Raw genomic sequence first — 23,721 nt, 5'->3', positions numbered from 1 at the left:
TCCCACAGTCCTCACCTGCAAGCATCCATTTCAAGATATCTACAAGCAGCCTATAGCACTACAACCCAAATAAAGACAACCTGTATATTTGTATCTGGAAAATAAACAATGTCTGATTACAGTGTAACGATTAATTAAATCCCTTTCCTTTTCATCTATTACTTCACGTGCCCAATAGGCGGTGGGGGCACTGATAGTCACTCATTCCCTTCCGGAAGTGAGTAACAGGATTTGAAATAACTGCATCTCTGTGACAATCACATATTAAAAGCAAATACACAGAAGCAAAAAATACTCTTTATATATATAAGTTTCATCATTTCACTTGTTTTCATTATCTTGAGCATGGGCCACAAAGAAAGAAGCTCCCACAGCATCCAAAAGGAAGGCAGATCTGTCAATACTTGCTCAGAGTGAGATTTAATCAGTTTCACTTCAATTTTTATGCACATTTGTAACCTCTTCTATGCTTAAAGGGAAAAGATTTACAGTGCAAAAAATTAATTTTATTATGGTTTACAAGCATCTCAAGCTATCAAATGTATGAAACATGATCTTAGTATTTTCATCACTGAGCAAGAACTGACATTGTGCTGGCTACGTGTCTGAAACTTCTGCTCCGATTTCCTTTGTAGTCAATGTGGCAGATTATGCTTACCTCTTCTTTTTTATTTTCTTAATTCTTGCTTAGAAACCTGTATCATTCATGCCACACCAAGCAGAGGCTGATTGTTAAATCCTATTTCTAGTCCGTCTAAAAGGGAAATGGATGCACATGGCTCCTCCTCAGTCTGTGCACCTGAAAGACAGAGCTATGCACATGCCCTATTGCTCTTAAATTGTGAAATATATATGAGAAAGAGATGAAAGCAACAGTCCTAAATGATTCTACATGCTTGTCCAAAACCCAATAAATGGAATGTAGCTTGGAGAAAACTTTAGTACCTAAATGTAAATAGATCACTACATCACTTTTTCACATCTCTCCTGTTGTGCTCCTTACCGTTGTGTACTGGGAACTCATCTAGTATATAAATGCCTAAGGTTGTAGGAAAAATATTTCATTTTATTGCATGAGTGAGTGGGCAGTTGCTTGTCTCAAAGCTGCAGCCTGAACTGTGTTACTTTTACGCTGATTAGCACACAGACCCTCATGTTGTAATAACAGAATATGAATATATTAAATTACAAATAAAACGTTAGTAAAAAGTGTGTTCCTGCATAATTGCTTTACAGCCTTCTCTTCTTATAAATTATATCATCTTTAGCTGTCATAGTTCCCTGTCACTCTCAGTAAAGCAGCAACAATTAGCGCCTCAGCACCGAGGAGAACCATAAATAGCAGTGGTGTTCCAGTCGCCTGAGACGTTTGTCAGCAGATCACAAATGCCAACAGGGACAGACAACTTGCTAAAGTGATTGTTTCTGTTTCCTGATTACTGATTTATCCAGTACTGATGGCAACCTGGTGACAAGTTCAGAGGGGACAGCAGCTGGTCTGTTGGTCCCTGCTGCAGCACGTACTGCGCCCAAGCGCTGCCCTTGGCGGGGGCGATAACTCAGTGTCACATGGCATTGCATCTCCCTGCATCTCCAGCTCTTGACAGGGGACACATCGCCCATCCATGTGCTCAGGATCCATCCTGTTTGACATGCCAGCCACAGGAAACTGCCCTGCTCAGGTGACAAACATTGTAGGAATAGTTTCTTTCTGTTTGTGTAGTTTTATCAAAACTGTCTCACTAAAAATACAGCAGTGAGTATAATTTAACTCCCAAGGCGAACAATACCCATGTCAAAGCACTGCCTGAGGATTGAACAACCCAAATAAACTTCTCTGATCATTCCTACAACAATTCTAATGGGCATGGCCCTCTAGATTCTCCACATGGGATAACTGGATTGTCCTTAGCAATTACTGAAGAACTCAGTCAAGGAAGAGCCAGAATGAGCCAGAAGAAAGATTGAAAGAGCAAATGCATTATAAAAAACACCATAATGAGAAACAAGGGCTGGTTACAAAGGACAAATACACTTTGGAAAGAAACAGAAAAACAATCATGTAATACATCTGTACAGATTAAATACAGTCATCGCTCATACTCCTTTTGCTGTTCTTGTGACACTGTGTGTTATAGCATGTATTACTAATATGCTGCTTGTAGTCTCCACGAAATGCTAGAAAATCAAAACCAGATGAAAGTGGGCAGTGTCAATTATATTTAAAGTTTGTCTTTTCCTTACCTCTTTGTTTTTTATATATTTCAAATTCTTGAATAAGATTTCATCCCTCTGCTTTACTCTTGAAAATGACTTTTCTGTCTTATTTTTCCTCCAGTATTTAGTGACGTCACCATGGAATCCTGACAGCTGTAAGGGCAATAACTGTATTTCTAGACAAATGCTAGACCATGGATCTCTGATGTGGGATAATCCAGGAGAAGTTCAAGACACCTACCCTGTCACAACCTCTTTGTGACAAATGCAAATGTCTGTCTTTATCAAAAATAACTTTTCTCTAATTTGGCTGGATATCGTACATTGTTAATGCCACAAATTTCATATCCTAACTTTTGCAATTGCCTCACACCCTCCTAGTCTGCCCTGCCCTATTACTAGTTTCACCTAACTAATACTTTGGAACTATGGCTTCAGATTTTGGAGAAGTATGTTCCCAACATTACAACAGCAGCAAAACAACATGGAGTGAGAGAAAGAGGCCTGAGTCTGGTTTATTCTCTAGAACAGTCAGAATCTGTAATAATTATTCAAAAAACACCATCAAAGAATGCTACAGAAGGATGGAAGGTGTGTGTGGGGAGATAACGGTGTTATGATGGTACAGCACAGGCTTGGTAATGCCTCTCCGGCAGAAAACAACCCCCAGCTTCCATTTCAGTTTCACTAGCTCCAAAACCAAATGTGATTTTCCGGTGTGACGATTGGTACATTTTGTGTGAATTGGTATCCAAGGCACAAGACCCTAAATTGTCACTGCAAATAGGATCAAATTAAGCAGCCCCAGACATGGAACATAAAGCTGAGAAGGAACTAAAATGGCATAAAAAGAGAATGGGGCCACGTCGCTTAGCAACCACCACCTCTTCGGGTGGATTATGCGAGTCCAGACACATTTGCACCGCTGACAGTCGTTGCTTGTAATATAAAGGAGCTTTTCCATATCTCTATGTGACAAGTTCAGTCAGGTGCTGCAGTGGTAGGGATGACGAGACCGTGCCAGACGAGCACAGATGAGAGCATGACTAGCATCCCAGATATGGCAGGGATGACCTGTTCCAGCACAGATCTGCTCTAGAGCTGTTTTTTTTTTAAGAGGTTTGAGGCTGCTTCACTGAGATTTGTAATTCATTCTCCTACAACTCATGCAGCTCACATGGTTAGGTATTCACCTCTGGGGAAAAGTCACAAGAAAAAGTGAATGATGTGGAAGGTTTAGGCATCCTCTTCATCTATCATAGATTATTTCTCCAACAAGTTTAGGCAACATCAGACTAAAACCTCCATATACATAGAACTGGTTCTTTTGAGACCTCATTCTGGGCTGGTAGGTTCATTCTTGAAGTAATCAAATAAGGTTTGTGTATCTCTTTTAAAATCTACAGGTGGAGGAGTTCAGTTTAAAAACTCATCAGCTTTTTACAGAGACTATATTTTCTTAATTTGCTTTGCTTTACTTTCCTGGATGGAGGTGCCACTGCTGTCTGCAGGGCTGCCAAACCCATATTCTTTTGGAATGCCACCAATTCTCCAAGTTCCTTCACTGCTGCAACTGCAGCCACTTTCCCATCACAGATACTTGTCAGAAGCCTTCTGCAAGCCTGAGATATCATGCCCTGTGATCATGGCCAGCTTGATCAGTTTTGCAGAGGCAGTAGTGTGTAAGGGAAGCTACACAATCCACAATCATATTTTTGCCCTGCGGTTCAGGGAAAGGAACTGCTGGAGTTTAATTATGAACATGATTGTCTAAATTCTAGCTTTGTTCTAGTGACCTTTGGTAGAGCCACCCTGTGTCTGCCATGTGGCTGTCCCATTCTTTCTCAGTCCCTGTGTACACGATGGCACAGGGATGGCACATCTTATTGGGCACCTTGGAGCTCTAACAGCAAAAAAACTTCTGCTGGGGAGGTGGGAGGCAGTCACAGCTGTGTTGCTTCTCTATGGGGAAAAAAAAAATCTGTTGCAAGAATTAAAAATAATTTTAAAAGCTGCAGCTTGCCTGATGCACAAAAAGTCAGACCTCACTTCCAGCAGCTCTTCCCTGCCAGTCTTCCCTCACCTACTGCCAATAGCCCACTTCCTTACATCTGTCTATGATCCTACGTTAACATTAGAATCTAGTTGCCTGCTGAACTGATGTTTGCTTTTACAGCTTGAGTCAGTTGCAATGCACTCTAGCCCTGGGGAGAGGATGATGTTCTCCTCTTGCTCAGCTCTGATGGGCACTCCCTGGAAGAGCTGCTCCTGTTTGGGGTTTTGCCTTTTTTAAGAATGTTGAGATTTTTTTAGTGCTAATCTTTTCTTGAGTTTTATTCATATAAACTGAAGTGCTGCAGGTTGCCAGGTAATGACCACCAAAATAAGAAAATCCATCATGTATTGCCGAAGAAAATGTGAATATTACTTTCAGATGTTCCTTGAAAGATTCACTAGATTGCCTGAAGTATTCAATGGATAGCACTGAAAGATGCTTGCAAACTGCAGCCTGAAAAATTGCCCTCCTTTGCCACGCCTCTGCACCTCTTCATGGAGGAATTAAGCCTGTCCACAGCAGGTAGTGTGTGCAGATGAGATGTTCCTGCTATTTAATACAGAATGTGTTATCTGGGATATCCCTGCTAGCAGGGAGGAAGAAAAACATCTGTGTAGTCAGGAAGATGAAAGTCTTGCAAACATATATACATAAAGCAAACAGCTCATAAAAAAAATAATCATTGAGTAAGGTTTCTGAAGTCAAACTCTTCAAACTTATTAAGGACAGCCAACAGGTGAATAAGAATAATAAAAAAGTCTTGTAGATTTTAACTGGAAAAAACCCCAAACAACAAGGTTCATTGGATAAATGTAGAACAAATATCTTGTCTGTCTTTAAAAACTATAAATATATATTCAGATATTCATATATTCAGATATGTTCTTCACAATTTTCACAATATGACTGTCTCATTTTCTACTTCTATGTGTTTAGAAATTCTACAACAAAATGCAATTACATTTGCAGAACCTGATTTGCCGCAGAGGCTGTACTGATCTATGCAATACAAAGAGAGTAAGAACAAGTTCATCAGCTCCCTGCAACCTGTAGTCACTATGTAAACAGGCAGGAACAGTATTACCAGTGTTGGCTTTGGCGGCGCTGTCTCAGCCTATTTGCTGGGAGGGTAATTGTTCACCTTATTCTCTTGGGCTCAGACTGGGTCAAAAACCTGACATTCTGGTCAACACCTTGATTCAGAGAAACTGCTCTACCTAAAACCATTCCAACTCTTTGCCAGAGATGCATTCCCGTATTGAGCTGTGTATCTCTCGAGAGGCTTGTTTCTTTATGCCACCTCCAAACTGAAGTCTGTGCCTGCACTGTCAGCTATGCTGAGCATAGATGAATGCACCAGAATCTGCTGGCAAGCCCACACCAAACACTGTTCCCACTGCAAACCCAGGAAAACTCATCTGACTGAATTTGACTATACGCTGGGATGGATGGAGAACTGACAGAATGATCCAACCTTTCCTTAGCAAGCAAAAGCATCTTGGTGGCAGTGTCTTTTTAAGGTATCCCACAGTTGTAATTCACCCATTGCTGCTAGGAAGACTCAAATGCATGGGATTTAATTCTGCAGAGTTCATCTCATGGAATGAGAGGTGGTGAAGAAAATCCCAAAGCTGGCTGAAATCATCGTAAGTCAGGTTGAGCCATATGAACAAATTTTTACCTAGCGTAGACACATAATATAGTGCTTAAGGTTAGAAGTCTAATGAGACATCAGAAATATATCAAATGCTGCAAAAGAAAAAGCCAAAACAGCCTCCCTCACATGTGTGCACACACTCATTCAGGAAGGCAAGGACAGATTCTCTGTTGGCTCAACTCTAAATAACACAAGCAAGGTGGCTGGAAGCCAACCAATCTATCTAGTTACATCACCAAATGCCACTCAGGTGTCTTTCCTTCCAATCTGCAAAATGCTGATAATGTTTATAAGCTCCTGCCTCAGAGGGAGATCATAAGGTGAACACCAATGCTTAGAAATCTTGAATAAGTGATTAATGCCAAGAGAGCACAATCAGAAAAATAGCCTAAACAATCTTGCCCTTCAGTGCTGCTTTATATACACTTGATAACTTGGATTCACCCAGTTCATCTCTGTTGCATTTAGAATGCAATTAATAACAAAATGATTAGTTCAAATTATTAGAATAATTACATTTATGCATATGCATTCTAATGTATTGCTCAGTGCAGGGCTTGGCAAATGCTGCAGGTGTATTTCTGTCTAAAGAGCGTTCACATGTCTGTCATTTTACACAGCTTCTACTCCTAAATTCCTCATATTCTAACCAGGGCTAGATTTTACCTTTAGGGCTTTCTTGTTATCATCCCTTTTAGAAACGGATATTTACCCCGTCTATCATGCAGCCCCTAAGCAAACTCAGCCTGCATAGCTAGTCAAGTGAATGATATAACTACACTTCAAGCGAGCCTTGAACCCAGGGGACTGGCAAAATATCGTACAGACTAGTGCCAGGGCCATAAGTAACAATTACAAATATCCAATATAATGTATTCTTTTAACAAGGATTGCTTTGAAGTTCCCAGAAGGATTTAATTGGAAGCAAGAGTACGACCTTGCCAGTTCCCCAGGGCACACTGGGATTTGAAGTAGGTTTTTCTCTAAACAAAAGTCCATTTCAGCTTATAAGGCACTCAAATAGTAGCTGCTACCAGGGATGTATATTTTTAATTCATCAGTTTTTTTTATGATGCACTTTTTGTGAGAACAGAGAATGTATCCAATAGGAAGAATAATAAAAGCAGTTCTCGAGTGAGGTAATGGCATAATGATAGAAATCAGTTAAAGCGAAAGTGGCAAAGACATGGCACTCTTATAGCCTAAGATAGCTTCTTAGGGTTTGGGTACATAAAGTATGTATTTGCTTTGTCACTCTGCAAGTGTATTCAACTGAGACCAATCTGCTGTTGAACTTTTATCTCAACAGAGATGAAGAAACTCTAAGCTCAGACAACATAGGGAAAGCGATTGTATTAGACAGATGCTTGCACTACCACACAGAGCTAGAAAATTCTGACTTCATTTCGATTAGAATAATACCCATTAATTTCAGTAAAGCAGGCTTTCCCACAATGAATCCCAGAAAGGATGGGAGGCTTATCATACTGATCACCCTAAAACCCACAAAATGATGTAAAGATTATTCTGCAAAGTCAGTATGCACCATTGCACATGGCACTTACCTCTTTAGAAAAAGACAGTAAGAATGAATTGCTTATTTGAAAGCTAGGTACATTTTCACGTAGTGTACTAGATAAATAATCAACAGCTCATGCACTGACTTCAAAGCCACATTTCTCTAGCACAAGAGGAAAGAAATGCAATGGTATGTGGATGAAAGTTTTGCCTAATGGCACAGAGTAACCATTACATTTCTCTAACAGTGCCCTGCGGACAGCAAATTTAAGCTGTCCTTGTAAAAAAAATAAGAAAAATACTATAGAATATAGCACAAAACATACATTTTCCATTTTTAAGACAGTGTAGTGTAATGGTGAACTCCCGAATCCCCAGCTGAGCTACAGCTCCACAGGTAGGAGTGGTATTGCACTCTGGCTGAAATCCCACACCCGCTCAAGCTGAGGGCAAAGCACCTGCCGATTTCAGTAGAGCCAGGATTGCTTGCTATAAAAACTTGCAGTAAGGTATAAAATAATGTGGAAAGTTACTGGTTTCTTATGATGCTTCCATAGCACTTTTCACTTGGACATAGGGAGTGCTTCTGTGTTTCTCATCATTTTCAAGCACTCTGCCGCAAGCAACCGGGCACCTCATGGCACTTCTCCCTCCTCTCTGACAGCCCATCAGCCCTGGCATCCCAGCAGCCAGGTGCTGTTCCTGCAAAGCACATCACTGCAGAACGTTACCAAAATCAAATGGTGTCTGATGGGAGACATGCCCATGTTAAGGGAAAAACTGAGTGTCACAAGAAATTAATCCCTCTGAAGAATATCATAAGTTAATTGTTGTGAGCTCTAAAAATAGGCCACAAATGGGACATGTGATACATGTTCCCCCTTTGCAAAGGCAAAGTATGGCATTCATCATTTATGAATATTTACCAATGAAAATGATAGATTTCTATAAACAAACTAAAAGCATGTTATTTATTTCTCTGCCTCTGAACAGCTTATGCTGATAACTCTGTCAGCATCAATAAAGTCCTTTTATTAACTTGGAAAGATGATCTAAACTAACTGCTGTGGCAGACATTGCTTTCAGCCTCCTCAGGACTGGGCTAAAAGATATTTTTTATCAGCCATACTTCTGACTACTTTGCAAGGTATTATTAAGGTGGGTGCCTTCAGAGACAAATTCAGAGGTTGTTGTCAATATTAATTTTTCCATCTGAGCCACTGAAAGTAAATGTGACTTTAAGTCAAGGAACAGAGACAGACACGTACTGTTTAGGGTCTGAAAAATCATCATGTTTTTCCCTGAAAGATAACTATATGATTGAGACTTTGAGTCAGGTAATAAGATTGCAAGAGCAAAGGATTAGTTTTACCCTAAACTAATGCTAAAATCAACACAATATTGTACTGCTGAAGAACATCAATCTTGAGCATGCTTGGCTGCATCTTTCTCCTATCTCTTCCTTGTCTGCTTTGCAAATAATGGGTCAGGTGAACTTTGAAAGCATCTGCAACACCAGGATCAGAGAATAAACACCAGAAAGTCTTACCAATGCTTCCAGCAAATGAAAGATTGCGATGAGCCTTCAAGAAGACCTGGCACAGTGCATTTGTGCACTTAGGGGTGAGATGTAGTTGGGATCAGGCCAAGGAGTGGAAAACCCTGCTCTGAGCAGAGGAGGCAATGGGGAACACCGAGGGAGAGCTGGTTCCCAGCAGAAAGCGGTCACTGTACAAACCTTCACATCATCTAAACTCACAGTGCTTCAGTGCAAGCAGAAGCATGCTAAAGGAGAGTACAGGATCTTGGAAAATCTTTATGAGATTATGGCAGGGAAGAAACAAAACCAATTCATATTACTCCTTAATTGGAGCCGACAATACAGAAAGCACACTAATTTAAACTACATTTAAATTGTTTCCATTTGAATGCTGTGGACTGGAATGATAACAAATAGTAGCAAATTATTTTCACCTGCTTAAAACAAAGCAATTAATAGCACTTTGGTTATCTCACCTGGAAAACCAGGCTCTGTTGAGAGCTGTTAAAGCCAAGTGTGAAAACAGTTTCCATGAAACATAATTAAAATTATGACCTAAGTGATCTTCTAAAACATCTCAAAGGAGTCCTGAAGTCAGAGCTGTAAGAAAACAATTCCTCTCTGCCTCTTGACTTTGCTCCTTAACAGGCTCCTAGATGTCCTCCACTGCCTTGGTCTGCCCTGACCATTGGCACGGCTGAGGGGGCTCCCCAACTGCCCTCTGCTGCCCAGCACAGGAGTGATGCTTTCCAACTGGGTGCATTTCTCTCCATCATTGGACCTGGAATGCTCTATTGCATTATTCCCTTCTCTCCAGCTACAGGGGACCAACTAAAAAAACCCTACAACGCACCTAAACTCATTTCTGACACTGCCTAAACAACACTCTTCCTAGTAATATCATGACACTTCTCTGTGCAAATCCCCGGATTTTGACCCAAGCAGACAACATGTAAATACATGGTTATAAAGTAATCACCCAAGTAATAATTTTCTTACTTACACCCACAATGAGTGAATAGAACTCCACATGTCTAACTTGTTTATCCATTAAGTGATCAAAGAATTGTTTTTCTGATTAATCAAAAAGTCAAGAGAACAAAAATTCTGTGCAGTTGCCAAACAACAGGAACAGAAGATTGAATAATTTTCTTTTCATCTTTTTTCCACAACTGTATTAGTAATGGGTTTCATAGTGAGCTAGATTACAAAGGTATTTTCTGTTTACTCATCTAATGAATTACAAGCAATTCCATTACTTAGTCTATTTATTTGTAGGTTTTTTTTCTAAAAACTAGCACATTACCCTCCAAACAAATCCCTGAATGTGATGGCTGCATTTCTGTGTGCTGTCAAACAAATCAGCGTGTTTCAGCTAAGGAACTCAGGCATTCACAGAGTCAGAACCAGATTAATATTTCTCACAATTTGGTGACATACTACTTTTCAATAGAAAGCTGAAACCAAGATGACACCTGGAGAGAAGACTTTTGCAGAATTTAGATTTTGTCTAAGTCAATCTCCCAGTCAATAAATTGCCCATTCATGCCTTCAGTCACATTTTTGAGCAAATCACAGCTCTGCTTTTGACACGCATGACAAGGGAACCAGGCAACAGGGAGAAAAACATCATCTCACCAAAGGACTGTTAATCTGAAGCTATCATTGGACTTGAATGACAAGGTTATACTGAATACAACCTCCCTGTGTTAGAAAAAGGTCATAGTTTTATTCAAAATAAAACTGTCATATTTATTGCTCTATTTGTTCTCTCCAGGAAAACATACTGATGGAGAAGACTGAAAAAAACACTTCAACTTCCTGTAGGTTCTTACTCGGTACATCTTCTCCTCTGAAAAGACAAACTCCTCAATAAACACTGGGTAGAAAGTGGTATTTCATAGTTTGATATGGAGATAGTTCACATACCTGTACATATCCTGATTGCTCAGAGCACTGACTATATCTTCTGTGAAGCAAGCTGTACAATGGGACTCAACCCACGATAGAACTCCTGCTGGATCATACTTACACCATACAAAAATCTCCTTCCTGGATCATCTCTGTATCTCTGGATCAGCACATACCCAGAAGAAACCGATGCCAAAGCTTTTGTCAGGCCATTTCTTTAGGAAACCACATTTCATCCTTCTGTGACACATGCAGAGCTTGGTGGGGACTTTGGCTGGCTCCTCTATTCTTCAGGTGTCCCAGCATTCCCAGAGGATACCCAACTGGCTTCATGGGACCTAGTTCAGCCAGCACAGGGTGGCTTTGTTTGCAAGACTTGGATGGTGTTACCTCTACCTCCAGAGACGGGGTCTGTAGTGTTCCAGCCATTTGATGCTACTGGCAAGATTAACAACATATACGTGGGAATCTGTGCAGCACAGGGATGTTTGGCTATGGGATATTTCCAGCAAGATCCACCACTGGGAGGATGACACTGTTTTACTGTCCCAGCGGAGATGAACCTTGTATGAGAAAGTCCAAATGGCAGGGGTGACTGTGCAAGGGTCATCAGAGAGCAGCAAAGACACTCTTTTGATATTAGGATCCATTAAATATGTTAAAAAATATTTTAAACAGTATTCCTCAAATACTTTGCAACTTGGCATACCAGTTTAAAATAGCATAATAATACCAATTAAACCACAGGTCTATTGCCATTAACAAGATGTGCACACTTATGAGAATGTGTGTGTGTGTACTTCTGTTATTCTGAACAGAACATAGATATCACTTACTATGTACATAATACAATATAATATTTGGGTTTTTTAAAATCACATAATGATAATAATAATATTTGGGGTATTTTTGCACTGGCAAGCAAAAGAAGTAAGATGCACCTGCACAGCAATTGCATGGGAAGTCTGAAATACTTCAGTATGGAGCAAATGCAATGCCATATTGCTGAAAGAATCCAGTTCCTCACCTGAAAAGAACACTCCTTCTTTCTTCAAGTTGGCCTGCTTGAAGTAGTTACCAAAAAGTTGCAAGTAATGAACATCTTAACAGAAAAATCAAGAATGTTCATGAAGTGCAAAGAGGCTAAATTCACTGGAAAATTTATTCATGGTATATAATTCTGTAATACAGGGCCCAATAAAATTACACTCTAAGCTGCATGGTTAGAGAGTACAATTTTGCTGCAATGAACATCTAATTTTTTTGCAGAGTAGAGTCTTGATTTCAAATATCCTGGAAATGTTTAACAGCTGATATTAATAAGAGTATAGATTTAATATAAGGCTCTTTATTCCATGGACATGCTGAGCATTATGACAAGTGGTGTAACTATGGCAACTACATTTTTTTTTTCTTATTCTGTTGAACAACAAGAACAGGCGTCTTAGTAGATGCAGTGCTGGATTCTTCTTCCAGGTAAGACTTGGTGCTCTGACTGAAGGAGTAACTAAGCTAGACATCAGATGCCAGGACTGGAACACCTTTCTTTCCTACTATGTGTTTCCTCTGTGTTTCATGGGCACTTATGGGCACTTACATGTATTTAGCCATTAACCTAATTCCCTTCCATTTTTTTTTTTTTTTCAGTATGGCTAGAAAATAACATGCCTTTGTTCCTTGCTGTCAGACAGAGTTCAAAACCAACAAACTCACCACAATGTCAAAACACCTTTTTTTCGTGAACAAAAGGATGCTCTTCATTTTGATGAATCAGCGTACATCGCTGAAAAGATGCACGCATTCTCTTTTCTGAAGCCAATAAAGAGAGAAAACTTTGTGATGCTTTCCAGAGGTGCTGCATGTGAAAGTGGTGCCTATTAGCAATATGAAACACTGAGAAAGACCAGTTTCTTCTGTGCCAATGTTTTGATTTGCTGCTGCTTACTGGCCCCAAAAACCCAAACAAAACCAGTCCCCTGTTGCACAAATATATTCTCCGTTTGCTATCCGTGTCAACATAAAATAATATCTATCTCATTATAGAGTATTATTTCATGTCAGTGACAAATGCTCAGCATTGTCTCACGCTCGTTTTCCTTACATGCTCCTTCAGTTCATCAGCACCATCATTTCCAAGTGCTACACTGAAGTTTTCTATGAGTTTGTTTTTCACAAGGTGACAAAACACATCCAGGCTTGGGTAAAATCACCAAAGATACTCAACCTCACATAAGGACTGGCCTGTTTAACATTAAGATGCCTGGCCCTGTGTTGCAGACGTAAACAAAACACCTGCACCAGAAGCATCACAGCTATCAGGGAAAAATGGCTATAATCGATGGGCAGTTGCTGGGGTATTTTTGACTTTGTGACAGTTCTCATTTCCTTACTAATTCTGTTGACTGCAGCCCACCTCAGCACACCATGATTTTGTACCTTTGAGGCTTTTTTCTATTCTTATCTAGACAATCTTTGAACAGTTTTCTTCATGCTTGTAATCATGCAGACAGAAAACTGCACGGATTCACGCCTTTATTTTGAGAATTTAATTCACTTGTAATAGTGTTTATTTTTATTTTTCCTGGCCTTTTTACTCCATTGTTACTGTGATTAGCTTTTGAACTCACTAAATTTTCAATAGGTCTGTGAACAAATATTCTTTCAGCTAACCCACTGTCACTGGTTCTGCCTACTGGTGGAAATGCTTTGCACCTCCTTCTCTGTGAGCTGTTCCATGAAAGCCTGGACTACAACGATTGCAAAAGGGAGCATTAACCCATCAGATCTGCTGGTGGGGTTTTTTTTATTGACTGAACTTCACTGCCACATGTGTTCAATCCTGTCACTTCAGTGGCAGCTATGAACAGACTTCCTCTATACCTGAAGGGGAAAAAAATTAAATCACTCATTTAATATAGGTTTTTCACCTGACCTTACTGTCTATATAGATTTCATCACAAATGTAAGCTACTCACTTCTAAGCCAGATGTTAGATGTCCTTAAAATAATTCATTCTGCTTTCCCTTGCTCCCTGCAGTATGTGACAGCTGTTAGGGTGCTGATGGCTATAAAATGATTGCACAGGAACTGAAGCAGTTTCTTCATAGATGTTTTAACTCAGCACAGATTTTTTTTTTTTTTTAAATAAAAAAAAAGGAAAAAAAAACCCCTTGCACTTTGACAAATAGGAAAATAAAATGTCTTTCTGAAGGCGTGCATTACTGGCTGCTGCTGGGAAAAGCTGAGCAAGATGATGTGTGCAAGTGAAGAAATCCCTTCCCGCTCTCACTGAGCTGAAGGTAACCGGATTACAGCAGGGAATGGCCACCGAGCATCAAATTTAAACACAACCATTGCACTTCACAGCCCATTAGAATTATTTTCTTTCCCAGAATATTGCATCTCAAGCATGCACTGAAGGCCTTTCCCTTCTGTCCTGCCTACATACCAAGCCTGAATAATTTAACTACCCTGGGGCTTTTATGCAGAGGTAAAATAGTGAGATGGGAGTACTTGGAGCTTATACCATGTGCACTGCCTCAGAATTCAATCCACTGCATCAGCTGGTGACGGCTGCTTGTCTATCTAACTGTTAATGATAATAATTTATTAAATTCAATTAACTGATTGTAATAACCACAGGCAAATTGAAATGGCTACAAAACAATTTTGTAGCAGTAAAAATAACCAACTGTGAACAACTTGAAGAAAATCTGTGAAGATTCTAAATTGCAAACCCTCAACTTTACCTTCTGTACCACCTCAGGGGCCAAAACATGTTACAAGGTTTAGCATAGGCTTCCTTCAGTCTTTGACTTAAAGGCTCTTAGTTGTTCTCTCCTAAAATCCCTTTTCATCTGTTTCCAGTCAAAGTATCCACACATACATCCTCAGTGGCCAGACAACATTGCATGTCTGAGTTTGTAAGTCTTTCTTGGGCTTGGAAGATTCCTGATTATATGGAGTCATGGGGACACTTTTGTTATAATTATAGTAGCAATAATCATTAAAAGAGTACGTATTCTGAAAGCTGCAAGATGAAATTGTAATGCTTCCTGTTGCTTCAGTAGGGGAGAGAAGTAATACGACACCGAATATTGCTATATTCTAGCCTGGGGCGATTCCAATGATTTCAGTGAAATTAAGCTGAGGCTTTCAAGTCTGATTTCATAATCCTACAACTCTTTATCTGAGTCACCTCATTAACACAGATGAGGATCTGAGTGCACTACAGCAAGCTTCCACGTGAGAACAGCATCAAGTGAGTTCTGTCAAGGTGACATTTACCCTGCTCAGGAGAGAGAGTCATTATAAATATATTGAATATGAGAGAGCCAAAAGTCTTTGTCTTTTACCCGATATTACAATTTATGAATTTGACAAATTCTCCCTGAGATAAATTAGTCAACGGGAGAACTTGGCGCTACTACGAGTTTATTAGGAAAAAAAAATGAGAAAAGGACTAGTCCATGAGGTATGGCAATATATGCAAAATTTACAGCTCACACTCTTTCCAAATTTCCTAGGAAAACAGATCACATAAAAAGACAAAGGTAAAACATGGAACAAAAGAGGAATACTAATACTAATATACTAATTAATAGTCATTTGTTTCACAAAGACTTATTATAGCTATGTAGCTTTTACTATCCAAAGCAATTGTAGCCATTAATAACGTGTTTTGTCTAGCATTGTTCAAACATCAAACTATAAGGTGATCATTTAAGTGCATAAAGAATTTCAAGCTTATGAAAGGAAACAGTCAGACACTTTCCTGCATATTTACAAGACTTGTATCATTTAAGTCACAAAAGCATCAGACAGTCTGCAAAAAAAATAACATTGGAGAATACAATTAAATGAACATATTAAAGTGTATCATGAAAAGTAGTTATTTTGAGATATAAAAAGAAAATAATCCAATCCCCAAATATTCAGACAGGAGGTGACCTAGCACAGGCTCCAGGGAGAGCCCTGCTGCACCTGGAGGCTGAAAACTCCCCAAGGTCTCATGTCATCTACTGGCATGCTTAAGAGTTCCTCCAGCAAAATTTCCTGGCCACATAATAACATTATTTTTTTAAATAATAATCCCATAAGTAGCTGGAGTCCAGCTATGCTTAACAAAGTCAAAAGGATGAAGACATGGCTTCCCCTGACCTCCCCTTAGCTCTCATCCAAGCAACAGTTGCAAAAGATTATTTCAGAGAGGTTTTAAATGAAACCTTTAAACAACATGTGCTGCTCTCAGCCATATAAAGTGCTGTCATGGTTTCAGAAGTATCAACCCATTGTGAGAGACAGAGTTAGTTTTCTTCACAGCAGTCGGTATGGGGCTACAATTTGGATTTGTGCTGTAAACAGTGTTGATAACACAAGGATGTTTCAGTTACTGCTGAGCAGTGCCTACACAGTGTCAAGGACTTTTCTGTTTCTCACCCAAGCCCATCAGCAAGGAGGCTGGGGGTGCTCAGGAAACAGAGAGGATGCAGCCAGGATAGCTGACCCCAACTGACCCAATGGATATTCCATACCACATGGCATCATGCTCAGAATATAAAGATAGGGGAAGGAGAAAGAAGGGGAGGATGTTTGGAGTGATGGCATTTGTCATCCCAAGTAAACATTAAGCATGACAGAGCCCTGCTTTCCTGAAGGTGGATGAACACCTGTACGATGATGGGAAGTGGTGAATGAATTCCTTGCTTTGCTTTTCTTGCATGAACAGCTTTAACTTTACCTATTAAACTGTCTTTATCTCAACCCATGATTTTTCTCACTTTTACACTTCCTCTCCCTCACCCCACCGGGGTGGGTGTAAGCAAGTGGCTGTGCCATATTTAGTTGCTGGCTGGGGTTAAACCATGACAGAGGGATACCCTTCACAGTTTGAGATGTCATGAGAAGAGTCTAACCTTGCATTGCCAAGAAGGATAATTGCAAACTCCCTCATATCATTCACAAGATGGTTAGGGACAGTGTAATTTCTGGCAGTAATTGTGCTGCTGGGCAATAGGATGCCGTCATGGATATATAAAACCTGAAGGAAAACATTGATTCAAATAGATACTGAGACCTTGAGAAACTGGTAAAATTAAAATGCAAATTGAATGTGCAAATGCAAATGGATAGGGGGAGGAATTATGTACTCAGAACAGAAGTCCTGCTTTACCAGTTTTTTAAAGGAGAGATCTGGAGATGGTAGCTGCCAAGGTCCCATGCTGGTCACTGCAGGGATGGGGTGCTGTTCTGCTGCTCCATAGGGAGCACGCTTCTTTTTCCCAGAGTCCCTGGCCACATTAGTGGCAAAGACATCCAAGGACAGCATAGGAGAGGGAACTCACCAAAACAAATGTGTCAAACCCATCAAACAGCACATTTAAGTTTCACCTGTCACTATTCAGAGCATACTAGACTGTGTTTTCTTCCCAGCATATTGGTCTTAAGGCACTTTAGGTCTCCGTGTCTTCACCTCTTTAGAGGCTGTATCTGTATAAACCTTTTAGTTTAAAAAGTAAGAAAGTTACAATATCAAACCAGCAAAATTGTACCCATGGAAAACAGGCCTTATTATGGATACCCCTCAGGGTGTACAAAATTAAAGGTTGTTCAACTGTTCAACCCCATCAAATGTAGTTGGGTGATGACTTTGAAAATATCTGCTACCATGTAAGTAAGTTCTGGAATAAATGCTAGTTTCTGGCTTAAATTTGCAAAAGTATTGGGCTGCAAGGAGCCTAGCAGCAAGTAGAAGGGACCTGTGTGCATCTCTTGATCAGTGTGTATACATTAGAGTCATGTCCCTAACAGGGAATGACCACTGGTAAAGCAGCTCAGAAGAAAAAGTATGGGGTGATGATAAGAGGGATAAAAAAATCACCTCTGAACTGTAGAAAATGGGAAATAAAAAATGCACCTGTAGTTCACAGTGTGGCACAACAGTAAATTGCATTTTATATGCTTTATCAAAATAAGTTATGTGAAGTTACTTAAAAATTAGCTAATGTTCTTGACAGGGAGCAATTTCAATACAGTCTATTGCAAACACAATTTTGCGAATGCTCTAGTAAGAGCTGCCCGATCAATGTTGAGTGGTATTTCTGTAAGTCTGCAAAAAGAAACACTGCAAATCTTGCCCTGGTCCTTCCCTTTAGACAACAGGTTAAGGGACTCACAGCTGGCAGTGTCTGGGATTGTGTCACAGGCAGGAGGTAAGACACAGTGCACAACACAGGGGAAGGCACCAGCCCCGATGCTGCAATGACCTCACTGCAATACAACAGATGTTCCCTTGATGTCCCATTTATTGCCTGTGTAAAAAGTCATAAAGCAGTTTGGGTTGGAAGGGACCTTTAAATGTCATCTAGGCCAACCTCCTGCCATAGGCAGGACATGGTTATAGAATCACAAAATAGTTTGGGTTGGAAGAGACCTTTTAAGGGGCATCCAGTCCAACCCTCCAGCAGTAATCAGGGACGTCTTCAACTCAGTCAGGCTGCTTAGAGCCCCATCCAACCTGACCTTTAATATTTCCAGTCATGGGGCATGCACCATCTCTCTGGGCAACCTGTTCATGGTCCTTTGAACTGTGCCCAAAACAACTGTAAATAGCAGTTTAAGTATATGTTGAGAGCAGGGGAAATGCTCAAGTTTTATAAAGAGTAGCTGAAAACAGGAAGCAAAGCTGAGCTCCTGCAGAGGGATGGGACTAACCAACTCCTAACCCTGAAATAAAATTTCTGTAGCTCAGAGCATTCACATTTTCTAATGTGAATAGCTAACTGCACGGTGCCTGTGCTCTTCAAGAACTGAGCCTTCCTCCAGGAGGGTGAAAGAAAACCAATTCTAACTCAAAAACTTACTAAAAATCAAATGGATTTGTTCACGTCTTATGCTTCAGCACGTGCACTATTGCTTGAAATCTTTTCTGCAGATGAAATACTACAGACCACAGCACAGAGGGTGCCCCTGTAGCAGCTGCACTTCTGGGGTTGGTGATGATATGCCAGAAAGCAGAGGTGGATGCCATCACTCCTGCACCACTTCTTGCACAGACTGAGGGCAAGATATGAGCCTCTGCTCCCCAAGAAGCACCCAGGAAGTACCAGGGTCACCTGCAGCATGACTCATCCCATGATCAGCCAAATAAACTGAAATCTACCATGTAAACAAAATAATTTACAAGTTAGGATACAGAAAAATATGTATTAGGGACTAATATGGAGTATTGCACAGGTCTATGTGGATGTATCTCTGTGCAATACTTTTAAAATAAGGATATTTATAACAAATGTTTAATGTTTCAGTAAGCCATTCTAGAATAAAAACAGATGCAGTGAAGAACTGTCAAAAGTCTTCTGCTTATCAATTTTGACTACGAATTCTCATTTCTTAGCAGTCTCCACTGAATAGAAAATCCTTCAAGTGAGGTTAAACACAGAGCTCTTTCTCAGGATAAAACGAGATGGATTTAAAATTAAAATGATGCTTCAATCCAGAAAATAATTATTCTATACTACATACTCTAAGGTGCGACAAGCTGCAAAATATCACACAGTTTAGACCCAGTGCCTTCAAAGAGTTGCCCAGTCACTAGAGATGCTGGTGCTGGATGGCAGAGGTGGCCCTGGGGTTACCCCAGGGGCCCTGGGACTGCACTCAGGTGGAAGAAATGCATGGGAAATCCTTGGAATTAGAGGGTATTTAAACAATTCACCTCTTTCAGCATAAGCCCAAGGCCAGTTTGAAACCATGTCATGACTTACATCACAACAGCTTCATTATAGCATAATCTAAGTAATTGTATATACATTCCAGGAGAGATATGACCAAGAAATGTAATGACTTCACACAACGTGATGCTGCCCATAGTTTACAAATGATCTCAACACTTTGCAATCACCATGGAAATTCCTCTGCATACAGATCAAGTAAAAAATTACTTGAAAAGTAACTGAAAACCTTTTGGAAGCAGCACATTGTGCCCAAGCCCTGGGAAGAGAGTCAGTCCATGGCTGAGCTACCCTCACTCCTAATATGACAATAATTGTTTAAACAGCCTCAGTGGTGTTAATGGCCTGCTCTGTATAAAAGCCAACTCTCCCAGCTCTGGGCCTTGCAGAGAGATACAAGGATTGGCATTTTCTTTGTCCTTCTTATACTGAAGAGAATCCTTGTTAAACAGTGTGTATTATATACTTGCAAAGTTCTCAGTAACTCCACTGTGCTGAAGGGACAAGCTGAAGAAAGCCCCACAGTCTTTGCACCAGCTTAGAACTAAAATTCACTGACCTTGGCATGAGGCATCAGACTGCTGCCCTCAAAACATTACGGTCCTTGCTCACCAAATCCAGAAGGCAGCAGAAGAGAAGACCTGTCTTTCTGTGACTTAAATAATCCACCTGCAATGCCTGAGCATCTCACAATCATCATCCACAGGAGAAAGTACAAGGGTAAGGGAGCATGGCACCACTTGCCAGCCTTGCACTGGGAGGTTCTCAAAGCCCAATGGATGAATCTAGGCCTTCCAGATATGACAAGCACTTTAGTCACTGGACTGTCTTTTCCTCCTGACCAGTAAGCATATTGCTTGGAGATGGATCAGAAGAAATGGGCTGCAGATATTTCTACAGTACCAAATGGGACTCAATATTTCTATAGAAGCATTTGGTGTTTCTTTGCCTTGTCCAGCTGATGAACAATTTTTCCCCTTGACCCAGATACCACACGGAGTTTTTCAAACCTTATAATTTAATCAGTCTCAACAGTAAAGAAGTCTTATTTGTCACTCATGGGAAGCAATTTAAAATCATTATAAACGCATCTTTCTATGAATCACACAGCAGAAACTGACGTAGTCAAGTAACAGCTTAAGCATCATGTTCATACTTACATACAAATATGTTGCTAGCAAAACGTGTCAGTTTACAACTAAGTTGATGTTTTCCTCATATTATTACTTTGGTTTAATACAATATATTGTTTCTTATTGTTGTTTTGTAGTCCTGGAAGAACAAATCAAAATGTAACAACCAGAGCTACAGCAATCAGTCCAGCTGGAACAGAAACACTCATGGCTGAGAAATGGAAAACAATACTCGATGCAGAAGAATACTGGTGTGGGCAAGACCATGACAAACCCAAACCATCCTCAATGGCAGCAACTTCATAGGTTTCTGTGGCCCAAGTTTTAAAAGCTGCTTAAAGAATCTGAACGGCTGATCGCTTTTTTTTATGACTTGGATGAAAAAATTATTGTGTGCTTTGCAGTCAGCAATTCCTTGCACTATACAATAATGTTATATGGAAAAAATAATTTTTAGAAATCTGTGTGAGCCCCTTGTTCTTTCAATCTGAAATGGTTTTTAAACTGTATAAAAAAAGTTATTTCTCCTGAGATTTAGGGTTCCTCCTATCTCTCTCCTATTCTTCTCATCTCTCTTCTTTAGCAATTTCATCTTCATATAGTTGCCCTTTTGTCTTTCACATTCGATTTGCTATAATACTTTGAGTGGCTCCTTCTCCTCTACGACTACTTTATTATATTTCCCTTCACACCAGCCACCATCAACCTTTCTGACTCTGGCCCTCTGGTGAGGCAGGTCATCCTGACGTTCCTGAAGAGTTTCACACCTTAAAGAAGGCCTTCTGCCTGAGCTGTGTAAGTTAGGATAATGAAAACGATTCAAATACAATAAAAAGCAATTTGAACTTTTCACAAGAATTTGAGTCGAATTGAAACTGGAGCTGTGGCAATTTACAACAGCTAAAGATATTAGTATTTTTTCTGGTGACTTATAGACTCAATTCAAGCAGCATTCCTACCTTTGCTGATGTAAGTTCTCACCTATTAAGATATCAGCTAAACATTCTGAAGGCTGTATACAGCAATTTCTTCCAGCACCAACCACATAACACAGTAACTATGCCAGCACTTTTCATGCCTAGGCAAAACCTCAGATGAGTGGACAACGCTTTCTGAGCACACACATGGAATTGAAGATACAAGAAATAATTCTTAATAGCTGTTAGCTTATTGTCTCTAACATAAAACACTTTCTTGTTCCCTTACTAGTAGTGGAAAAGCAGTAATTCCTGGCTGATGAAGTCACAAATACAAAATTAGCTCACAAGATCACAATGCAGGCAGGCACAATACTTAGCAAAAGTCAGCTCTCAAAAATTGTTCACTCGTGGTATTCAGGAGTGGTCACTGGGACCACCCACTGTGAAAAAAATATTTTGCAAACTTTTTTTTGAGCAATTTATAATTTTAGAGTAAAGAAGATTGCTCACACACTAGCAAATGTTATTTTTATGCTGCCAGGCAACCCTGCTGGTAAAGCTGCTAGAAATGACTCGAAAACTTAGTGGTGAGATTTGATTACCATAATTAACTTTAGATTATTTGTTTGTTCCATTTTTTAAAAAAATGTTATAAAATATCTACATCTTCAAAGGCTTTATTCGGATCCACCTCCACTGGTGGGAAGTAGAAGACCACCAGTCCCTTGTTTTGCTGGGGCACAGCACAGGGATTAAAATCACCCAAGTGTCTCTGCTTTTCAAACCAGCCCTTCAAATGGGAGCCTTTGAAATGGCAACGGATGTGTGAACAATTTTTAAGTTAGATACTTGTTTTAACATAGCTGCAGTAATGCACATTTTTCATTTATTATAACAATAATAATAATAATAATAATAATTTGATAATAAAGAAACTAGATTTTTCCTTACCTTTTTGGAAAGCAGGCAAAAGCTATACAGTAGGTGGAAGAGTGTACCAAGTAACAGATTTTTGAACACTCTTTCTTACTGGTGGTATGCAGTCTACAGGAAAAGTAAATACATTGGTATGTATAATATGTCTGTTCACAACAAACTCTTCAAATTTTGCCCTGTCATGGAGGCCACGACATTAATCCAACTGAAGGGCTCAGATTAGAGCAGTGATAGTGGAAAGCTGAGAGGCGCCACTATGTGAAATTAACTCTGGGCTGGAAATAAATGAACCAGTTCACAGAAGTTCAGGTACCTCTGAACATGGGAGCAGATGCTCAGAAGAGTGGTCTGTATGAATTTTTCCCCCCTTCCTCTCCCCTGAACAAACTCTGGAACATTTTGGCTCTAGTTTTAGACCCCTCAGTCCTTCCTCACACATGCAGTCACTCTCAGGTTCCTTGCTGTCAACAATTAACCATTTTAGATTTTTTTCCTCTGAAAGTTGGACTAAGAAATGTCATGTCAGTGATGTTAAGGATAGACAGCAATGAATACACAAACACACCAGGGCACAGCACAGTAGTGTCTGTATGTCTGACCAAGGCAGGAGATGTTTGTGTTCCACATACGCTATCCACAATTTACACAAAATTCACACAAAATCAGTGTTCATTCTCAGTGTTCATTCCTCTCAATGGAGGAGAGTGAGGATGGACACACAGAGCTCTCCCTGCTGTTGTGATAGAGAGGAGCTGACAGCCCACAGGAAAGCATTGTTTTAAAATGGAAACATGCAAATGATAATCTAGCTGGGGACAATGGGCAGCAATTGCACTTTACTGCTGAAAACTGAATTGACTGCCACCTAACTCCTACTTAATGCTAAAGAAAAAAGAAAAAAATCTTCTTGAATATGTCTGCACAGGTACTAGACCCTTATAAGCCATAACACCTTAAAGTTTTCTGGCTAGTCCAGGGTAACACACTTTTCCTTTGCCACTTCTCAACACATCTCAACTAAACTCATTTCCTCCCATGAGCTGTTCTGTCTTTCCAGTAGTCATTTGTCACTTTGATGCACTCAGTCTGTGCCACAGAGAT

The 23,721-nt window shown here is 40.0% G+C and overlaps 1 protein-coding gene across 4 annotated transcripts in view; it reads right to left on the bottom strand.

Annotated features, from left to right (window-relative positions):
* Positions 1–23,721, bottom strand: part of GRM7 (glutamate metabotropic receptor 7) — a 300,952-nt gene that overhangs the window by 5,812 nt on the left and 271,419 nt on the right. For 2 of the 4 annotated variants that reach the window (XM_069866002.1, XM_069866005.1), the window contains one exon: positions 22,636–22,728. The exons of the other annotated variants lie outside the window; for them this stretch is intronic. In XM_069866002.1, the coding sequence (XP_069722103.1) occupies positions 22,658–22,728 (71 nt within the window). In that variant the 3' untranslated portion in view covers positions 22,636–22,657. The remainder of the gene's footprint in view (positions 1–22,635; positions 22,729–23,721) is intronic. 4 annotated transcript variants of the gene reach the window in all.

The sequence above is a fragment of the Phaenicophaeus curvirostris genome, chromosome 11, assembly GCF_032191515.1.
Source record: "Phaenicophaeus curvirostris isolate KB17595 chromosome 11, BPBGC_Pcur_1.0, whole genome shotgun sequence".
Classification (NCBI taxonomy): domain Eukaryota; kingdom Metazoa; phylum Chordata; class Aves; order Cuculiformes; family Cuculidae; genus Phaenicophaeus; species Phaenicophaeus curvirostris.
Note: the sequence above shows the minus strand (reverse complement) of the source record. Positions and strands in the feature narration are given on the sequence as shown.